The sequence below is a fragment of the Oncorhynchus mykiss genome, chromosome 24, assembly GCF_057628025.1.
Source record: "Oncorhynchus mykiss isolate SJ-2025 chromosome 24, ASM5762802v1, whole genome shotgun sequence".
NCBI classification, from domain to species: Eukaryota; Metazoa; Chordata; class Actinopteri; order Salmoniformes; family Salmonidae; genus Oncorhynchus; species Oncorhynchus mykiss.
Window position 1 is genome coordinate 20,075,937 of NC_143045.1, and position 20,931 is coordinate 20,096,867.

Here is a 20,931-nt window from a genome sequence, read left to right on the forward strand (position 1 = left end):
ATTCTGGGTCAGGGCACCATTGCCCGATACCAGACACCTCAGACCTTTGCCATTTGATTTGACGCGTTGCAGGGGGGCAGAGTGAGGTATGGCACACTGCCAGTGAAGCCCTGCCCTTTTCAGACCACCTCATCAGAATCTGCCCTGGCATAGGCATCTCTGCCTTGGCCCCGCTACCCCTGCCCGCCAAGGCTCAGGACAGGAATAAAGCTAGCTGGGGCACTCTGGGGAACTCACTATTGGAACACTGTATATCATGTTGGTATATGAGCTTCTCAATGAAATCACAGAACAGAGCTGGCTCATTACCAAAGAGAAGTTTGCATTTACAGTATATAGTGAATTTCTGTATTTGAAGATAGATTATTTTGTGGCACTGACCGTGTGAATGTTCTGTGTCATAATGTTCCTATTCGTTGAACGTGAAGTTGGTGGTGCAAGTAGAGCTCTATATTTCAGGTACAGCGTTCTCTTTTTTTCCTCCATGTCAAGAAGCAAGTCATAGCAAGGTGCTGGCTATGGATCCATATCCGATATGTATGGAAATTATACAATGATTTCACATGTGCTGTGAATAGCCTATCAGGAAACGTGCACACATGGTGTGTGTGTACATGTGTGTGTACATGTGTGCGTCTGGCTGCTCTTGCTCTTGCTGACAGGGTAATTGACCTGTTCAGTGTTGCATATGGACCTACTGTGATGCATGAGATTCCGCTGAAATTCTTACTTTCACATGAGGTTCGTGTCTCTGTTCCATTGGTCTTTATTTCCGAATGCATAAAAGGTAATCACCATTGACATTCGGTAATACCTCAATGAAATATTTCCAGCACAGGTTATAAAAGCTGCACTTTTTGATTAGTCTCTCGGAAGGTAAAATAGCTATCTCACTCATCTCAGGTATTTGATGGAAGCCGAATCACAGACTGCATTGTGTGAGCTGCCACTGTTTGGCACAATGCAGTGAAGCTCTTCAACAAAACACTAGGGGCTCTATTCAATCCGTAGGACTGAAGATCAGCTTTATAGCAAGATTGACAATTAAAGGCAATGCTCCCGTGGTGGCGGAGACGCATTCACGGTAAATGCTGCATATGTCGGCTCAATCAGAAATGACCTTTAAATGTGGACTGTGCTAGAATGCAGATATTCTGCGCTACGGATTGAATTGAGCCCAGGTGCTGAAAGACAATCTTATTGATTTGACTGGATTCATTCCTTAAAAGTGACTAGAAAAATCAAATGAGAAGACAGCCGCTTTGTGAAACCATTATGCAATTCATTTTTATTGCCAAGTTGATTTTGAGTATAGAAACAAACAAAAAACATACAATTCTCACAATGGCTTAAAAAAAATTAAAGCCTTATCAAACATGATTTATTAAGACACAATTGTAATGTACACAAAACAATGACCTATAAAACATTTAGACATGCAATAAATACATTCATTTCACTAAAGCAAAATAAGAACAATATTGACCATGTAAAGTAGAAAAATACTGTTAGTTTTTTTGTGTATTGCTTTCTATTCAAGACCGTGGTTTATATTTTCAAGAAAGCGCTTGAAAAAATGTTTATATTTGAAATTAATAAAATAAAAAAATACTGGTGTGCTTGTTTGGTAAATAAAGTTCCATTATCTCCCTGGAGACAGAATAATATCTGATGTCAATTGGTTGTTTTACTGTAAGTTCAGTGCTTCTGTCTTCCCCTTTCTCTGTCTATCCCTATTCAGTCTACATACCCGCTGAACTTTCCTACTCTGTCTATCCCTATTCAGTCTACATACCTGCTGAACTTTCCTACTCTGTCTATCCCTATTCAGTCTACATACCTGCTGAACTTTCCTACTCTGTCTATCCCTATTCAGTCTACATACCTGCTGAACTTTCCTACTCTGTCTATCCCTATTCAGTCTACATACCTGCTGAACTTTCCTACTCTGCAACCACAAATTCAAATTCTACTTCCACCTCAATCACCCCAGTAATCTTTATCAGATGATGGACCAAATTCACAATTTCTAAATGGGATCAAATTGGTTGTGTGTGTGAGTTTAATGTAAATGGGCAGTGTGTTTAGGAGTGTGTGGACCCTCGGCTCTGTGACATTCTGGCAGGCGTCTCAGTGTGTGTTCAGTTCAGGCCGTCAGTAACATTGCCTTTGCTTTAGTAATGACTTTTTCTACAAGAACTGACACTCCAAATGGAGCAGGGAAGCCTAATTAAATCTGACCTAATCTGGAACAGCCAGTCATGAACAGTGACAGGGCAGTCTGCCATCCAGCTGTGTGTTTGTTCGTGTGTCTGCATTTTGTTTGTGTCTGTGTGTATCTGTGTACTCATACATGACTATTAGACCCCAGATTAGATCCGAAACTGAACTGCTATTTTCACCAAAATAGTTGTGTTTTCCTATTAAGTTGTTTGTTGTTTCAGTCAATTCACTTTAGGAGAAGTACCGTAAATGAATCATATTAATAGAGTCAAGCCTTGAGAAACGGCAATATGATATTCTAGATTACACTGTGTCTTCGTAGTCTGTCTTGTCTGTTGATCAGGTCTGCGGTCTGACTATTTCACTGCCCGGTGGAGACAGAACGCTCCAAGCAAAACACACTGAAGAAGACATGGGGCAGCCACCAGCCACAACTCCCTCCTCTGCTTCAACAAAGACTGTCTGTCTCTGTCATGTGGAGACTGGGTGATGATTTGAAGGCCTGGTAAGAAGACACCAATGCTGAGGGCACCCAGACTGAGACGCCAACATGAAAACCTGACGATGCAGCAGTTCACCGCCACTCAGTTTTTTCTATGTTGTTTACTTAAGCTATGACTGGTACTTCAACTCTCTCATTCTTTCTCTCTATTTCTTTCTCTCCCTCTCCATCTCAGCACATGACTTGGCTGGTGGAGCTGTGGTCTGGCTCAATTGTGCAATTTCATCCACTCATGTTTACTTTACTGGCATCTTTCTTAGCATATTTCCCTCTGAACATTTCTCGTCTTATCCTGCGTTTCCTCAATAATGATGGTGTCTGTCTCTTATATTCCTTTGAAAAATACTTCTGGACTTGAAAAGCAAGCACATAATAACGTCGTCAAATTTTGAAGTTCATTTTGGAACTTGATCAGGGTGTTAAGAAAAATAAAGTAGTTGTTCGCATAAACATTTAGACAACTGTCTTCTTCAGCAGGAAAAACAACTGGAAGCGACTTGATCATGGGAGAGAGGAGGCGTAGGGAAGGAGGAGTAGAGGAGGAGGGTTGGCGGCGTGGGCTAGTGGTTTGTGCTGAGTGTCAAGAAGAGAGCGGGAGACAGATGGAGGTGAGAGCAGTGCTTTGAGGTAACAAAGTAAGAAAAAGTAGGAGATCAGTGGTTGGATCGGGGAGAGAGGAAAAGGAGGACAAGGAGGAAGCAACATGCGAGAGGAAAGGCGATTGAGGAGGGTTTTAGGGGGTCACGAGGGTAATAAAAATTATAATTCATTGAATTTTCCAGAAAAGTGCAGTTTGGGGGAATAAATGGAGGAAAGCAGCTGCTTGTAATAAAGGCCAATGAAAGTGTCAAGTCTCTCCTTCCCTTCTAATTCAACCCGGTCCACTGTGGGAACCAGTGGAGGCTCCTCAGAGAAGGAAGGGGAAGACCATCCTCCTCAGTGAATTTCATAAAAATTGTAAAACATTTCAAAAAATATCCTTTTTAGATAACACTATACAAAATATATTCACGTCACCAAATAATTGATTCAAACACTTTTTTTGCAATGAAGGTCTACAGTAGCCTCAACAGCACTCTGAAGGGTAGCACCATGGTGTAGCCAGAGGACAGCTAGCTTCTGTCCTCCTCTGGGTACATTGACTTCAATACAAAACCTAGGAGGCTCATGGTGCTCACCCCCTTCCATAGACTTAGACAGTAATTATGACACCTTCCAGAGGATGTCCTCCAACCTATCAGAGCTCTTGCAGCATGAACAGACATGTTGTCCACCCAATCAAAGCATCAGATAATTAATCTAGTACTGAAAGCATAAACTACAGCTAGTTAACACTGCAGTGCATACAATGTGGTGAGATAGAGAGTTTGTCATGTTTTTCAGGCTCACTTACTTAGCTAGCAAATGCAGCTAGCTAGTTTAGCCTATTCAAACAACCTGCTCAAACAGAGGGATGCTATGTTGGCTAGCTGGCTATGACTATCCAACACAACACTGGAACTCTTCCCATTCAAGGTAAGCTTTTGGTTTTACTAATTTATTGCCACCGGGGCCCATCGGTAAACTGCTTACTGACGGTACATTGTAAACGTATTGTTAGATTGTAGCGGGTTTACTAACACATTAGTTCTATTAGCTATGTTGACTAGGACGTTACTTTAGCTAATATGGTGACAACAGTGTAGACCGTGTGTAGCGGTTCTGATATGGTTTGGAAAGGTTTTTTCGCCTGGTCACAGACAGCTGATGTGTTGTGCATTGAAGTCCAGGGAAAAGGTGAGAGGAGGAGAGTGCATAGATGACAGAAGGAATACAATATGGCTGCTATCAAAGTGAACTGTGTTTATGCGTGATCAGGGGTGTATTCATTCTGCCGATTCTGTTGAAAAAAACTAAACGGGGATAAACATACATGAATTTGTCCAATAGAAACTCTCGTTTGCAACTGTTGGACTAATGATTACATCCTAGATCAGCTAGATACAGGGAAGTGTCACCTCAAATGTTTCTCTCGACCTGTGCGCACCTACATTGTAAACTTTCATTCATAGGCTGGGTTGTATCAACCTCATGATGGGTAAAGGGAACATTTGATTATCATGTAGTAGCCTAAACCTATCACATTACATTGAACTGGGTGAATGGAATCTGAATGACAGTGATCCAATATGCTGCAATAGAAATAAGGCCATGCTCAAACATTTTTTGTTGTTGTTAATAGACCAATAAGAAAGAGAATTCCAAACCTCTCTGCCAATAACAGCTAGTTTTCAGTTTTCCCCTCCCTACTCAGATCACTCCCAGACACAGACTTGCTTGAGAAATTGCTCTTTGCTAAGAAGCTATTTTTTGGGATAATTTTGATTGAAACAATCAAAGTAAGGTACTTAATTAATACCCAGAAAGGATGTAATATTTAAATAAAAACAGCTTCATTAGACCTTTAATTTGTTAAGAGTTTTCTGATTTTTAAAAAATTCTTAATGTTTTCTTAATGTTTTCTGAATGGCGAGGTTAAGAACTAAGATCAGTCTTTCATATTTAAACAATGGGCTTATGTCCACCCTGCTGAGCTCTCCATGCTCCTCTCCCTCCCTACTCCCTCCCAATCTTCATCTGTGTCTCTATCGGTCTGCAAGCAGATACACACTGCACATCCTGCTCAACGCTAAGGCCCAGCCAACAGTTCACTTCCTGCTCCTTCACTCCTCTGCTCGCCTTCACACCAGAACTATTCCCAGAGCATACATTAACCGGCATTCATATACTCAAATAGCATGTGGACACAAACAGACAAACCAACACTTCCCCCTTTAAACTCACGCACGCACGCACGCACGCACGCACGCACGCACGCACACACGCACACACACACACACTCTGCCCCCTATATGTCATTTCAGAACAGTAACGCTGGACATTATCTGCCTCTCTCTTCCTGTACAGATTTGGAGTGTCAGTGGAAACTATTTCTTTCTTGTTTTAACGGTGCGAGAAAAGGAAACGAGAGAGAGTAAACTAATGAATGAGAGACAGAACGAGCAGGAGAGATTTATATTCCCACCATTGACATCAACTTCAAATGGGCTGTTCCCTCTCGTCTATGGGGCTTCACATGTCTGTGGTCCAACCTCATACTGCCATGATAAATCGAAGATTGATATTGTCCACTGCCCCTGTCAATTCACATGTCATTTAAACGACTTTCTTATGTTATAACAAAACAGCTGTGCCCATACAGTTTCCATGTAGACTATTTTTCTAAATGAACTTTGGAGCCAAGTGTGGATTTTTGTGTTTCACGTAGGCTGCTGGGAACCGCTGCATGTACTGCAGTCCAAAACAAGCTGGCTTAAAGTGTGTTTGTGTATAAATACACACAGCCTTATTCATCATCAGCTCACAAAGCCTCCTCCAGAGAAATGGGTCAAACAACTTGAGGCTATAGCTTTCATCCACTCAGAGCCCAGCCACTGTTTATCTGTTTAGGGAAATACTGAGAAATACATCACTCCTGGTGTGCAACCCAAACACGTCACTAAACATTAAGGCTTCGGGTGAAAAATAAAAGACCTAATTCACATAGACAGTATATACGTTTCTTTGGAACAAGAGGTATTACCTTATGTCTTGCCTTACAAGCCCTATCAACATTTACATTTGTATATTCTGTTGAATTAAAGTTAACACTTTTGTTTCCAAAGGTAAGAGAAAATCACCAGCTTGACTTTTCCTTATTAAGATAACGTCATTGGTCAAACCTCTACAAAGCCTCTACTAGGACAGTAAAAAGGAACATGTACACAGCATATTAAAATAAGAGGAAAATGTTAATATCACATGTTATCAACAAAATTGTAAGACAAGTAAAACTTCTCATAACCATGAAATAACCACAGGTTTAACACAGGACTATTGTCCCCTCAAAATAAAAAATGATAATGTATGTAAATGTCTGTGTCTGCCTGTACGTATGTGTGTACGTGTGTCTGCCTGTACGTATGTGTTGTTTGGTTGCTGTGTAGCTAAAGCGTCGCGTCCCCATGCTGGGTTCAGTCCTGAGGTAAGCACCAGTTTCACTTTGCTTTGGTTCAAAATCAAGACAGAAAATATGTGACAGAAAAACAACACCTTGATATGCTCATTATGCTACAGAATAAAACCCTTCAATGAATGTTGTACATTAATACAATCCCACAATAGTAGGGATTATTGTCTCAGTCTCCAAGCTAAGGTTTTAAGATTCACTAAGTCTATCACAGTGCATTCATGGCTTTAGTCTTCACATTCACCTACTGAGGTTGGCATTGGCACTATAGTGGTCAACAAACTCCAATTGGACATAAGGTCCGACAACATAGACAAATAATAAGCCAGCATGCTCTTTGGAATAAACATTCTAAAACATTTAACAAAAAAACAATAAGTGCCTTCAACCCACAAACCCATAAGTGCTCATCAGTTGATAGAGATGTGCCACTGCACTGTACTGTGCCATGTTTGATAGCCTCCTAAGCAGGGAGACAGGGAAGGGCAGATGTAGGACTCGGCTCGGCAGTGCTTGGGTGTCTTGTTATGGTGTGGATCAGAGGGGCTGGATGGCAGGCATGAAATGGGCCGTCAGGCCGACAGACAGTGTGAATTGTCAGGGAGAATGTGAGATTTCACAGGGATTACTGGAAGACTGGGAGGCCAGCAGCTGGGCTGTGCTGTTCACCCACACAGACAGCGCGGCCTGCCGCCGCACCACGAGCAGAGCACTGTCAGAGGCAGCTAGCGCCCAGCTCTCATGTTCACAACGTCGTCACATTAGCAGCTCCCAGTCCCTGTGTGTGTGTGAACGTGTGTGTATTAAGGCAGCAGCGGAGCAGTCACTTTGGCCTGTCAATGATAGCACAGCCCTCTGTCAGAGTTGAGACTACTATGGGTCAAAAGGATTCAACGTGGTTAGTACTATTTATGCTCAGAATGGGACAATTGTCAGTGCTGATGAATCATCTGTGTTAGAGCAATTGCTGCTATTGATAGAGACTGATTAGGAGTAATTGACTCAAGCCTCTCAGCACTGACTTGGATGGCCTCTCTGTGCTCTCCTCTGGTGAGTTGAATAGCTGTACCCACCATTGTAAATTCACTGAACAAAAATAGAAACGCAAAATGCAAAGTGTTGGTCCCATGTTTCATGACCTGAAATAAAATCCTAGATATTTTCCATACGCACAAAAAGTTCATTTCGCTCAAATGTTGTGCACAAATTTGTTTACATCCCTGTCAGTTTGACAAGGTAATCCATCCAGCTGACAGGTGGCATATCAAGAAGCTGATTAAACAGAATGAGCATTACACAGGTGCACCTTGTGCTGTGGACAATAAAAGGCCACTTCAAAATGTGTAGTTTTGTCACACAACACAAAGCCACAGATGTCTCAAGTTGAGGGAGCGTGCAATTGGCAGGCTGACTGCAGGAATGCCCAACATAGCTGCCATAATGTTCATTTCTCTACCAAACTGCCGCCAATGTTGTTTTAGAGAATTTGGCAGTAAGTCCAACTAGCCTTCCAACCGCAGACCACGTATAACCACACCAGCCCAGGACCTCAACATCCGGCTTCTTCACCTGCGGAATCATCTGAGGGGGTATGCCCTTTTGTGGAGAAAACCTCATTCTGATTGGCTGGGCCTAGCTCCCCAGTGGGTGGGCCTATGCCCTCCAAGGACCACCCATGGCTGCACCCCTGCCCAGTCATGTGAAATCCATAGATTAGGGTCTAATGAATTTATTTCAAGTAACTGATTTCCTTGTATGAACTGTAACTCAGTAAAATCTTTGAAATTGGTGCATGTTGCGTTTATATCTTTGTTCAGTATATTACAACACGTCACAGGCAACACCCATTCTTAGTCTACACTCCACATCACTGGATGTTGAAGCCATGGAGAAGAATTGGCGTGTCATCAGTTGGGTATGCACCACGATGCGTCCCAGTTGTGAGATCACAGGGTTGTGCTACTCGCTACTTTCTCAATAACAATTTGAAGGCACCTGGATGCAAGTCAAAATATGATTGGAAAAATACGAATAAAGAGAGGTTATGGGTTCAAAGGGTTATGGCACTGAGTGTACAAGTCATTAAGCTACTATTACTGTCACTTAATATCAGTCTCTCTGTACACAACATCATGATCAGAGTACATAACAACGGTAGAAAAACAAAGCACAGATAACTTTACCTAAATGGTGGAGCGAAGGCTGTTTTCAGTTAGTCCCTCCCTCGTGACTAGAACAGCTGGAGCATGGCGTAAAACTGGATAGAGAGATAGAGAGAAAAATCCAGTACCCCAAAAAACAAAATTAAGAAAAAGTGTTCCAATCAATTGCAAATCCCAAAGCTTTGGCTTTTTCTTTTGTCCAACAGTCCTTTCAGTTCTGGACAGGAGCCCTGAATCTTGTCCATATGTGCTTTTTTCCCATTTTATGTACAATTACAATAGTAGTAGTACAAAAGTACATTTAGTACACAGGTGTAGGGTCAGATTACAACACTTTCCGGCAACAGTTTCTTTGGTTTTTCATTATGTACAAAAAACAAAGAAAAAATGATCTTTGGTTCTCAATTTGTTTTTGGATCGGTGGTTTGCGTATACATAACTACTACACTGTTTTGAGTGGGTATTCCTTGGTCAAAATATAATACAAATAGCACGTTTCTCATTCTAGGAAGGTCTTTAAAATGCATATAATGCAAACTTAGGAAAGAAAGGCACTTATAAGAGTCTACACAGTTTGTGGGCATTCTTTAGGCCAAGTATTGGCCTTAGTCTGAGGTGCAGATACTGATGGAGTTGAGGTGAATGACATTAGAATACTGTAAGTTAAGTTGTGTGCCCACAGGATTGTGTGGTAGCCAAGGCCTTGCTGGGGGTGACTGGTCAGAGGGTTTTAGCTGGGGGAGTAGCGGTCGATGGTACGAGAGTGAAAGTCAGAGAGGGACCCTGGGGGAGGGGGCAGGGCCTGGACCCCCAGGACATCCATCTTGTCATGGTGGCTGAGGCGCAGGTGTTCGCCTGCCAGTTTGGACAACGGGAACAGGCTCTCCATGGCATGCTCTGCCAGCAGCTCAGAGGCCTTCTCCTGCTTCAGCCCCAGGTGCTCTGCTGCGTATTTACTCAGTGGGTAGATCCCCTCCGAAAAGTCCAGCTTCAGCTTTCCGTCGGCCGTCAGAGCCCCTCCGCCCCCCCCACTGCTGTGCATCTTCATGTGGCTGATGAGGTTGCGCTGCTGGGCGAACTTGCCCCCGCACACCTGACACTCGTAGGGCTTCTCCCCGGAGTGGATGCGCATGTGCTCTGTGAGGCGGTACTGGCGGGTGAAGCGCATGCCACAGTGGTCGCATGCAAAGGGCTTGAGTCCCAGGTGGCTGCGCATGTGGCGGGTCATGGTGCCGCGCTGGGTGAACTTCTTGCCACAGATGCTGCAGGGGTAGGGCCTTGTGAGCCAGTGGGTCTTCTCGTGCTGGCGCAGCGTGGCCGGGTCCTTGTAGGACTTCTCACAGGAGTTACAGCGATAGGGTCTGATGATCTCCCCCAGGACCCCAGGCGTCAGGCTCTGGCTGGACTTCCCCTCCAGGCTGTTCAGGCTGCCGTTACCATTGCTGTTGCTACTGTTGTTTTTGGGGTTGCTGCTGCCCATCTCCCCTCCAGAGTACAGCTCCTCCTCTGTGTGGGTCTCCACGTGGGCGTTGAGCTGCTCAGAGCTGGGGAAGCCCTTGTCACAGGGGATGCAGACGTACAGGTTGTCCCCAAAGCTCTCAGGCTCGTAGGGTAGGTGGAACCTCCCCATGACCCTTGTGGGTGATGGTCGACCCTCACTACTGCCTGTCCCCTCACTGCCTGAGCCACTCTTCTCCTCCTCCCCATCACAGCCCACCCTACGGTAGCGATCATCGCTCTCCTCCCCTGCTTTGTGATGGTGGTTGTGATGCTGGTGGTTTTGGTCTCCGTTTCCACCCCGTTCCTCCTCATCCTCGTCATCCTCTTCATCCTCAGCTGTGTATGACAGTGGCTCATGCTTCACCCAGCGGTAGATGTTGCCCATCTCCCTGCTGGGCTCTCCAGCCTCTGTGGGGGTGTCGGGGCTGAGGGGGCAGGGGTAGTGGTCTGGACCTTGGGAGCTGGAGCGGTGGAGGTGGGGCAGGTGGGGCCCCAGGGGCTTATTAAGGTGGGGGTAAGAATGAGGTGGGAGAGACCCAGCCTGATCAGCTGTCTCCATCTTCTCTGTGGGGTAGGCCCCGCCATTGTTCCCCGGCATTGGGCTGGTGCGGCCGCTCAGCCCCCCCTCCCGCTCCTCATCATGGTGGGGCAGGGCGTGGGCCAGGTGGGGGTGGGAGGGAGTGTTCTGGGACTGGGAGTTGGGGCTCTCCTTGGAGAGGTCCAGGACATAGATGGGGGAGCAGTTCCTGTCAGAGTGAGCTGGGCGCAGGCTGGGCTGGGCAGGCAGGGCTGAGGGTGTGGAGGGGAACACCTGAGGGCCCTGAGAGGAGGTGGGGGCATACAACTCCCCTGCATGGGTGGCATGGGGGTGGGGTGGCAGCTCCTCTAGTGGTGGGGCGCGGGGCGTGTGGGTGTTCACAACTCCCCCTGGGTAGCAGGACTGAATAACAGGGGTGGACACCCGATACCTGCCCCCTCCCCCTAAACCCAAACTATTGGGGCCCATCTTCCCATAGGGCAGAAAGGCAGGAGTGGGGCGGAGATGGTACTTCCCATTTCTCCTCATCTTCTTCTTACACAGTGCCACTAAGTCCAGCAGCTGCAGATAGCTAGCTGCAGCCAGCACGGCCCCCAGGTTGGGCTCTGTTGGGGAGCTGGGGTCTCCCTCCGTCAGACGGCCCGTGTAGATGTAGTCTAGAATGACCCGGAACACCCCGGGACTCACCATCTCGTGGTCTAGGTTGATGAGGTTGTCATGGACGACCAGGGACTTCAGGTAGAGGCTGCTGGCGGCCAGAATATTCTTATGGGCTCGGAACAACGCGTTCTGCACCACGATGATGACATCACACAGGAAGCCCTTGGTGCGCTGGGTGTTGAGTTGCAGGAGGAGGTGTCTAGCATGACTTGGGACTTCCATGGCATGGAGCATCGTCGTCAGACCGCCACCTAAAACAGCAGATATCTGTAAACGTCATGCAGTGCCAGTCAATATCTACTGTATATAGTTCCTATATTTCCTAATATACTTGCATGATATTGTGGCACATTCCCCAATTACTTTTTGTCTTCTTTTTATCTCTTTAAGTGAGACATTTAAAAACGAAGCACAGTGCTGACAAGGGTCTGATTTGGCATCCGTATACTAGAAATAAATAAAGTGAACTCAAATCTACATCTTCAAATCGAATTTAAAGCAGTCAATTCAGGAAGTAAATTTAAAAAACAATTTGAAATTTGAAAAAAAAAACAGGATCCATTTTCAATAACTTCCCAATAAACTGAGGAGCATAAACTATTAATTGTTTTAATACATTTTTGTGTTTCCAAATTTGACCGCCTTCAATTTGAATTGACCCCAACCCTGCTATTGGCTGAACTCTGCCACTGTATCCCATTACTTAACTTGGTTTTGATGAATCGTAATGATTCCATGTAAGGAAAAATGAACAGATAGGCTCCAGATTTACAGTAAAGGCAGCACACATAGGAGTTACTCTATAAAAGTGAGCTATTGCTGTAAGTGAGCAGCAGTTGACGTGGTTTTGTCATTATCAGAAACTGAAGTGTACACATTCACTTCCTAAACTGAAGTGTACACATTCACTTCCTAAACTGAAGTGTACACATTCACTTCCTAAACTGAAGTGTACACATTCACTTCCTAAACTGAAGTGTACACATTCACTTCCTAAACTGAAGTGTACACATTCACTTCCTAAACTGAAGTGTACACATTCACTTCCTAAACGGAAGTGTACACATTCACTTCCTAAACTGAAGTGTACACATTCACTTCCTAAACTGAAGTGTACACATTCACTTCCTAAACTGAAGTGTACACATTCACTTCCTAAACGGAAGTGTACACATTCACTTCCTAAACTGAAATGTACACATTCACTTCCTAAACTGAAGTGTACACATTCACTTCCTATACTGAAATGTACACATTCACTTCCTATACTGAAATGTACACATTCACTTCCTAAACTGAAATGTACACATTCACTTCCTATACTGAAATGTACACATTCACTTCCTAAACTGAAATGCTGAGAGTGAGAAAAATAAAGATACAGATATGGATATGTTTTCGTGTTGCCGGCTTCCATAAGAAATGTTCCAGAGGTGGTGTGTGCAGTGTTTTAAACAAAGCGGAGTGAACATTTTGCAAGTATGATGAACAGCAGGTATACTGTAAACCTGTGGAGGCAGAAGACGAGTCCAAAAAAAGATGTGTCTTCGAGCTCCCATTCGGCCCAGTCATATAAGGAACTCTGATCACACAGGATGTAAATCAAGACATTTTAAAGCTCCAATGCTTTAACTTGAGATTAACTCTGGAATTGTAATGGACACAAATGCTTCACACACACACACACACACAAAGTTGTGTATTGTTGTACTAAGGCTTAAGTAAACATTATTAACTGAACAAATTTAGCAGGATGTATTGTTCAAACATTGGAGTCTGAGGATACTTTACTGATGAGATGAAACAGTTTGTAACTGTCCCTAAGGGCTTGGTCTCACTGATGGGAAGCAAGCAACTGAATAAATATGTCCCATCGTGGTCTTCCTGACATAAGTTCATCCTCTTATTGTTTATTTCATTGACCATAAGCCCCCAGTCAGAGGGACTGATGCATGAAATTGAAAGTGGACATTTAATTACCGACTGAGGCCTCCTTAAGACACTATTCTGCCCACATGGAGGCCCTGCAAGCCCACTGCACAACACACATAAACATACCAAGGGATCCATCTAAAGAAAAGCAGTGCATGTGGTTCTTATACAGAGTTTTATATCCTGGCTGTCTCATAGCCTTCCATTCCTATTATTTAAAGACACACCTCAGTCTTAATGAGTTTGCGGTGTAGTTGAGGTGATATGTTTAGAATTACCCAAAAGGAACGTAGCAATTTAAAAAATTGTGTCGTTTTGGTGTAATAATAATAACCTAACCATTTACAGGTTGCCACTGCTGCTCTCTTAAACGCTGCTGTCTTTCATTTCTCCCAGGTCGTATTTTACTAGAACCTCCACGATATGAGGAGCAAATCCAAAAAAAGGAACAGGTAATTCAATATGCCTCAGATGAGAATTGATATTCAAAGCGATGGGTAAGTTATACATTAACATCGTGAAGGATTTCAGTTATATATCTAGACACTGTGCTACTCGATTGGTGCGTTGTGCGCAAGGCGCAGCCCTCATAGGCTTTTACGCATGAGGTTTGGACAGGCGCGGATGTTTCCCAAGGGTGAATGGGAGTGCACCATACACTTTTGTTCTGTCACAACACGCTATACACGGCCTGAGAGAATAAAACGGCGGCATGAAACAGAGCTCTATGCTACACTGTCCCCTTTATGCGCGTCGAGAAACATGCCACCACCTTATGGGACGCCAGCCTTCAATTATAAAGAGGGTTTTACTTAAATGTTTCAATGGTAGAGGAAAAAATATAGCAGGCATATTTATAAGTTATGATTTCATTTTTTAGATTCTGGAAAAACTGTCACATTTACTTGCGCATCTCATCTGTCTAACGAGCAGCAAGAGAGTGGGCTTGTGTGTATGGCACAATGATGCTATACTTTGTTTGGGCTCGTTTCCGTTTGTTTGATTGCTATCGTTATCATGTCACACAAGTATACACAGGAACACGCACGTGCACACACACGAGCGCTTGTAGCCTATGTGTAACCGCGGGTTTGCCATTTTTAGCGTCGTTTGGATATATGAATTATAAAAAATAATATTAACACATTTAACGCGTCACAATTCAAATATAATTCACGTGCTCAAAATATCTCTCTCTCTCTCTCTCTCTCTCTCTCTCTCTCTCTCTCTCTCTCTCTCTCTCTCTCTCTCTCTCTCTCTCTCTCTCTCTCTCTCTCTCTCTCTCTCTCTCTCTCTCTCTCTCTCTCTCTCTCTCTCTCTCTCTCTCTCTCTCTCTCTCTCTCTCTCTCTCTCTCTCTCTCTCTCTCTCTCTCTCTCTCTCTCTCTCTCTCTCTCTCTCTCTCTCATATTGTAAAAGGCTCAATTAGTAAACATGTTTTAAAATAATGTGAACCATTTATCATCCCAAAAGTGGTTGTAGGTGAATGCTATATTTGGTATAAGGGTGACTTCTTTGAAAACCGCACTTGAGTCACCTTTGGTATCCATGATACCTGTGTTGTGTCTGCGTTGTCACTCCTCTGTTTGGGGTTGAGGCTGAGTTTAGGCTGAGGGGTTCTGCTCTGAGTTAAGAACACCCTCCACACTTCCCATCCACACATTCTGCCTGCCTGATTTTCAGAGAACGACTTTGTCGTAGGTTTACATGTTAATCAGTGTAGTATTTTTTCGTTTGAGAATGTTCTATTTAAGGCACTTAATAATTCATGAAGTTGCAAAGAAAACATACTTATTGATAGCAAATGAAATGTTAATTTTGTTTTATTTATGCTTTATTTAGTCTATTCTAAATTAATGTATTTAGAGGTTTCGACTAACAACGAATATTTTGAGAAATAGTTAAACTGTTTGTTTTCATGCTGTGAAATAGTATATATCATTGCTGTTCACATTGCTGTCAAACCACAAGGAAAAAACAGTGAGACACTGAGCTCTAAAGCCTTACGTGGCACGAACTTTTTGTGAATGGGATGTATAAACGCAGTAGAGCATGAAACCTTATTTAATGACAACTACAATTGAGGCTTTGAAAGTAGCCTAAAGAGTGGGTGTCCTGCGCTTAGCCTAAGCAGTGCAGGGAGACGTCTCGAATTTTAGACAAGCCCAGAGACATTTGCTTTTTACACTTCCTCTATAGTCAGAAGGCTAGAAAAGTGAGTAGTTTTAGACAGCCGTCAAAACGAGGCTGCCACCTTATCAACGCAACCTTGCCTTTACCTTTGTTATGATTTTGATTCGCTATGTCGTTGACTTTCTTATCAGGGACATTTCAAATGCTGAAACTCGCGATCTGCGCGCCTCGTCTCTCTAGAATAGAGACCCCCAGACATCCATTCATAATCCCGACGGGAGACAAGTGCACACGATCACCTTTATTAAAGGGGCCTCCTAAAAAAATAACTCACAGGCTATAGGTTTTACATGTTTTATTTGTTTTAAAATATGTTCTGGCTGTTAGTTTCCTTGTCACCACTAGCTTGCATGAGATAGGCCAACAAATCTTATTTTAAAAAATGTGCCTCCTTTTTTAAAAGGTATTTTGCCTGCAGTAAAGTTTGTAAAGTTGTAAAAGATAAGTCTAGTTTTGTGCAACCATGTCTAATTAAATCAATAGATGTTATTGAATACACACCGAGATGGGAAGTAGGCCTACAAACTCAAAGTTGCCCTTTTAACAAAATAGACTCGCCTACTTCTGAGTCCTGTCAACTTCTTCAGAAAATGTAATTATATTCCTACTCAATGCGTTAATTAGGCTATAGATAAAATAAAAAAATCTTATTAAATACATCGTTTATCAAGAAATTGACAATTTGAGAAGAAATGTGTTATTCAGGCTTATAGGCTATTTTCTTTAAAATACAACAACAACACGACATGATATACCTAATTTAGGTATCTTAAATCTCGCATTAGACAAATCACGAGACTTCAACGCGCATAAAACCATCCCTGACTTCTTTAGTGCGTCACCCGTCGTTGTCTCAGTCTGATAGCCATGAGTCTACATTAAATAATCTCCGCAAATATTGTACAAACGGAAAATTCAAGCAGCCCTACACTTCATTGAAATAGCTGTAAATTAGTGATATCCTATGACATCGGCCTATACGTGCGTAATGTGTTGTCAATATTTTTGTGATTGATGTTTTGATAAACGACATCACTTAAATGTTGACATAGCAAAGTGCAGAGGGGTTGGGAGAGGAACAGAACAGGAACAGATAAAGCCGTCATCGCTCTGGCTAAAATCGAATCAACTCCATGTGAAGCACCATGAACCCTTCATTAGTCCGATGTTAGGCAAGCTGTGACCTATAGCTGCACTGTGGTGGAGGGGAGTGAACGCAGCAACGAGACCCACTGCATCAATTTACTACCACTGACTGACTGAGGATGAGGCATCATGCTGAACACCCAGAGACTGAACTACACCATCTGATGACAATAGGTGACATATAGGTTAGGCCTACTTAACAGCAAATAATCCAATATAAATCTTACCTTGTTATAGTTTATATAGAATTTAGTCCAGTGATCCATTTAACATGATACAATTGTGTAGGCTATTCGTAGTTTGTTGGAGCTGAGAATTTTTGAATCAAACAAAAGGCTTTAAGCAACCATGTCTTGTTACAAATAAAAATCGATTAACTAATGGGTTCCATCGCAAAATTAGGAAAACTTGACTATGATTTTAAAAGTTCCTCATTTGCATTCAAAATACACAAACACTAACCAAACACTGAACCAGCGATAAACCCCCTATGTTCACATTAAAATCGCTAAAAGGTAAAATATTGTCAATATTTGGTCTCAATAATTTTGCCTGTTCTGTAACTGTAGTGGTCTTTAAAAAGCTGGTATTGAAACGTTACCTGGATGCCCGATCTCTTCTGCCACCCGATCTAAGTCTCCCTTAATGATCATCTCAGCAGTCTTTTGGAGTAATTTCTGACGTTTCAACTTTGAACTGCCAGCCTCCAAAAACCATGCCAGTTTTCCAAGCACGACTGCCAAAACTTTTTATTATTAATTGCTATGACTTTCTTGTTACTCTCTCCGTCCGTCCTCCCTCCCTCTCTCTCTCTCTCTCTCTCTCTCTGTGTCCTCCTTCCCTCGCTCTATCTGCCCCTCCCCTCTCTTTCTCACCCCCTCCTTCAAAAAAATACGTGCTTAGTCCAGCATCAGTTTCCTCCTGTTTTATTTTAGTAATTTCCTCGGCTATTTTTTTGTGTCGAGGCTATAACGCGCAATAATGGAGCCTCTATGCGCCGTAAGTGTTTTAGCACCCCGTGTGATGTCAGTCTATAATAAAACTCAATGTTAAAATCGAGGGCAGGAACTTCATTCAACTGACCCCAACTTGAACTTCACAACACATCGCGACTTCGTCTTAAAGAGACAGGCCTTTATTGTATATCCCACAACAGTTTCGCACTGAACTGAAGTTTGGAGACATATGAGACCTGTAAAAAAATGCTTATTGTCAACAATTAGACCATGGGGAAATAGCCTACACACCGATAGATGATGGATGGTTTATACATATACCATTTGACTGAAACTGATCTTTAACACACCCTTTTAGTTCATGGATATTTCAATTAAACCTACTTATAAGGTTCATCCTATGCCGTCTCAGTGGAGGATGCTGAGGGGAGTACAGCTCATAATAATGGCTAAAATGAAGTCAATGGAGTGGAATCAACCACATGGAGACCATGTCTTTGATGTGTTTAATGCCATTCCATTGACTCTATTCCAGCCATTATTATGAGCCATCCTCCCCCCAGCAGCCTCCACTGGATAGTTTAAAATGTGCTGTTGATATTGTGTACTAGTCCTAGTGGGTAAACCGTCGATAGCCTATACGGATGTGACATTCTACAGTCCAACCCCCATTGGCTAACTTAGAGTCACTTCATCGTTAGAGTTTGGTGTCTACTGATTGTAGCATAATGTCTAATGAGTCTCACCTGCTCAGGTAAAGACAAGCAGACAAGAGCTGACAGTAGACTGCCACGGCCCATATCCTGCGACACTCGGAGTACTGACAGAGGTTGGCGGGGAAGAGCAGAACTCTGTCCCCTGATATTTATCCATCAAATATCTTTATAAGGTAATCCTGCAACCATACACTATATACCTAGTAGTGCAGTCATTGACGTAATTTGTTTTCATGCGTAAAACGTGGGCCTATTTTGGAGCGGAAAAGGTACCTACCTCTACATTTGGGGTAAGCTACATATACACCCAGTAAAAGGTGATTAAGTGTACCTACATTGTACTGTAAATTAGCCCCAAAATAATTACAATATACTGAACAAAAAAATGCAACAATTTCAAAGATTGTACTGAGTGAAACTTCATTCAAGGAAATCAGTCAATTGAAAAATTCATTAGGCCCTAAACTATGGATTTCACATGACTGGGCAAGGGTGCAACCATGCGAGGGTATAGGGCAGGATAAGTTTCCCCCACAAATGAACTTTATTACAGACGGATACTCTTCATGCTGTTTAATCAGGTTCTTGATATGCCACACCTGTCAGTTGGATGGATTATTTTAGCAAAGGAGAAATGCTCACTATCAGGGATCTAAACAAATTTGTGCACAACATTTGAGAAATAAGCTTTTTGTGCATATGGACAATTTCTGGGATCTTTTGTTTTTAGCTGATGAAACATGGGACCAAGACTTTACATGTTGCATTTTCATAATTTTGTTAAATATATATTAATCATGACAGCTGTTAGGGTTGTTTAGGTATTTTATGAAGTTTTGTTTGTCTTCAGGCCTACAGTGATTTCAGTGTTCCACACACAGTACACAGTTCTGAATTTGATCATGTACAATAACAAATGATTGTAGCCTTTGCTATTTTTAATACACAGCAATGGGCCTAGTTGCAGTGTTGGCTGACAGTCTGAAAATCATCTCAATCAACTTTTCTAATTTACATCAGTTCTAAAACTTTTAGAAGCTGAGCATATGTCAAATGATATATATTTATTCTACCAATTGACTGTAGGTATACCAATCTTTGGCTACTAATTGTAAACCGTTGTCACTGCAAATGGTCCTTTTGCCGTTATCACAAACATCTTAAGTTAAACACGTTTGTTTTGAATTAGTAAGGCACGTTTCCTCTCTCGAATCCTTCAAAGAAAAGTAAGTAACTTTAGATTGAGAGACATTCTCGGGAGATTTTGTTTAACATTTACCCCTAAACAACCTCAGAATAATTGAAAGCTTTTAAAATGCGATATCATTTAGGCGTCAGATATGTTAAGTCTATACTTGCCAGCTGACAGACAACTGTTCAAAAAGTAAATAAATATATACATAAGTAGGAGAGCTCGTATTGGCTTCACTGACTGAATGCACCTGAAGTCGCGGTAAGTATGCAGACGCCATGTAAATATTCATGAGGCTAGCGGAGGCCATCGCGCGCTCTCCCAACTGTCATTTACCCACCTCGGACTCATGTCTGGTGTCGTGGCCGTTTGTGAAATCTTCTCCTCGGGATTCCCCCATCCAGACTTCCAAGCTTACTCGCCTAAAATTCCGTGCTATTACCAACCTCTTCCTTGTTTTCTCCTACTCTCTATCACCGTTCGTCCTTTCTCCCTGCCCTGCACGCTCTTTTATTTCTCACGTGCAATAGTACTATATCGACACCTCTTCAGATTTGGTCGAGGTCCGATCAGACCAGGGCTGATGGCCTGGTGGATGCGCCCACAGCGACACCCAATGGTTGGCATTCTAGGTTGTAATGTGCGCAGCAACCTTTGTGCTTAAAGTTACCGTCATTCACTGCTAAACCCGTTACTTTGCACTGTGCTTATATTCTATTTGGAATTAAGAAAAATCGATATTACACTTGCTTTGCCATTTCAGTGTATATATTTTCTCCATACTCTAAGCTGTATGTGAACTTCTTCTGTCAGATTCACTGTATTACCAGACATACCAGTGTAATGGATGGCTCATAGAATACATCACCCCCGTCAGTAAAGACCTTCTGATGTGACATTTTTTCCCTCAATGGCACAAGCATTGGTAAAGACGGGCACAGTACATAACTCTCTATACAAGCCATAATTTGGAAAATATCTAAAACTGTACCAAAAACATGACCTTCTTTTGCAAAATTAGATTAATTATTGAAAGCAGATACATTGATGTTAATATTACATTAATGTTCATATTAACATTTCCATTCTATTTTAGACAATGTTATTTTGAACAGGAAATGATATGCCAATTTGTCTGAACTTCTTATTTGATATGAAAATGTAC

At 42.7% G+C, this 20,931-nt stretch overlaps 1 protein-coding gene across 5 annotated transcripts; it reads right to left on the minus strand.

Annotated features, from left to right (window-relative positions):
• Positions 1 to 1,261: 1,261 nt before the first annotated feature.
• Positions 1,262 to 20,447, minus strand: LOC110503947 (hypermethylated in cancer 1 protein). Of its 5 annotated transcripts, XR_016491370.1 has the most exons (3): positions 20,107 to 20,383; positions 8,957 to 11,900; positions 1,262 to 7,606 (listed from the first exon to the last, which is right to left on the minus strand). XR_016491370.1 is itself a non-coding variant. In XM_021582611.3 (2 exons), exon 2 carries the CDS (start codon positions 11,865 to 11,867, stop codon positions 9,666 to 9,668), a length of 2,202 nt encoding a protein of 733 aa, XP_021438286.3. In that variant the 5' UTR covers positions 11,868 to 11,884; positions 20,107 to 20,447; the 3' UTR covers positions 1,262 to 9,665. The 5 variants fall into 5 exon arrangements, 4 of the variants coding, with proteins under 4 accessions (XP_021438286.3, XP_036817704.2, XP_021438287.3 ...); XM_021582611.3 differs by having other exon boundaries at positions 1,262 to 11,884; positions 20,107 to 20,447; XM_036961809.2 differs by having other exon boundaries at positions 1,262 to 11,900.
• Between the last annotated feature and the right edge of the window lie 484 nt (positions 20,448 to 20,931).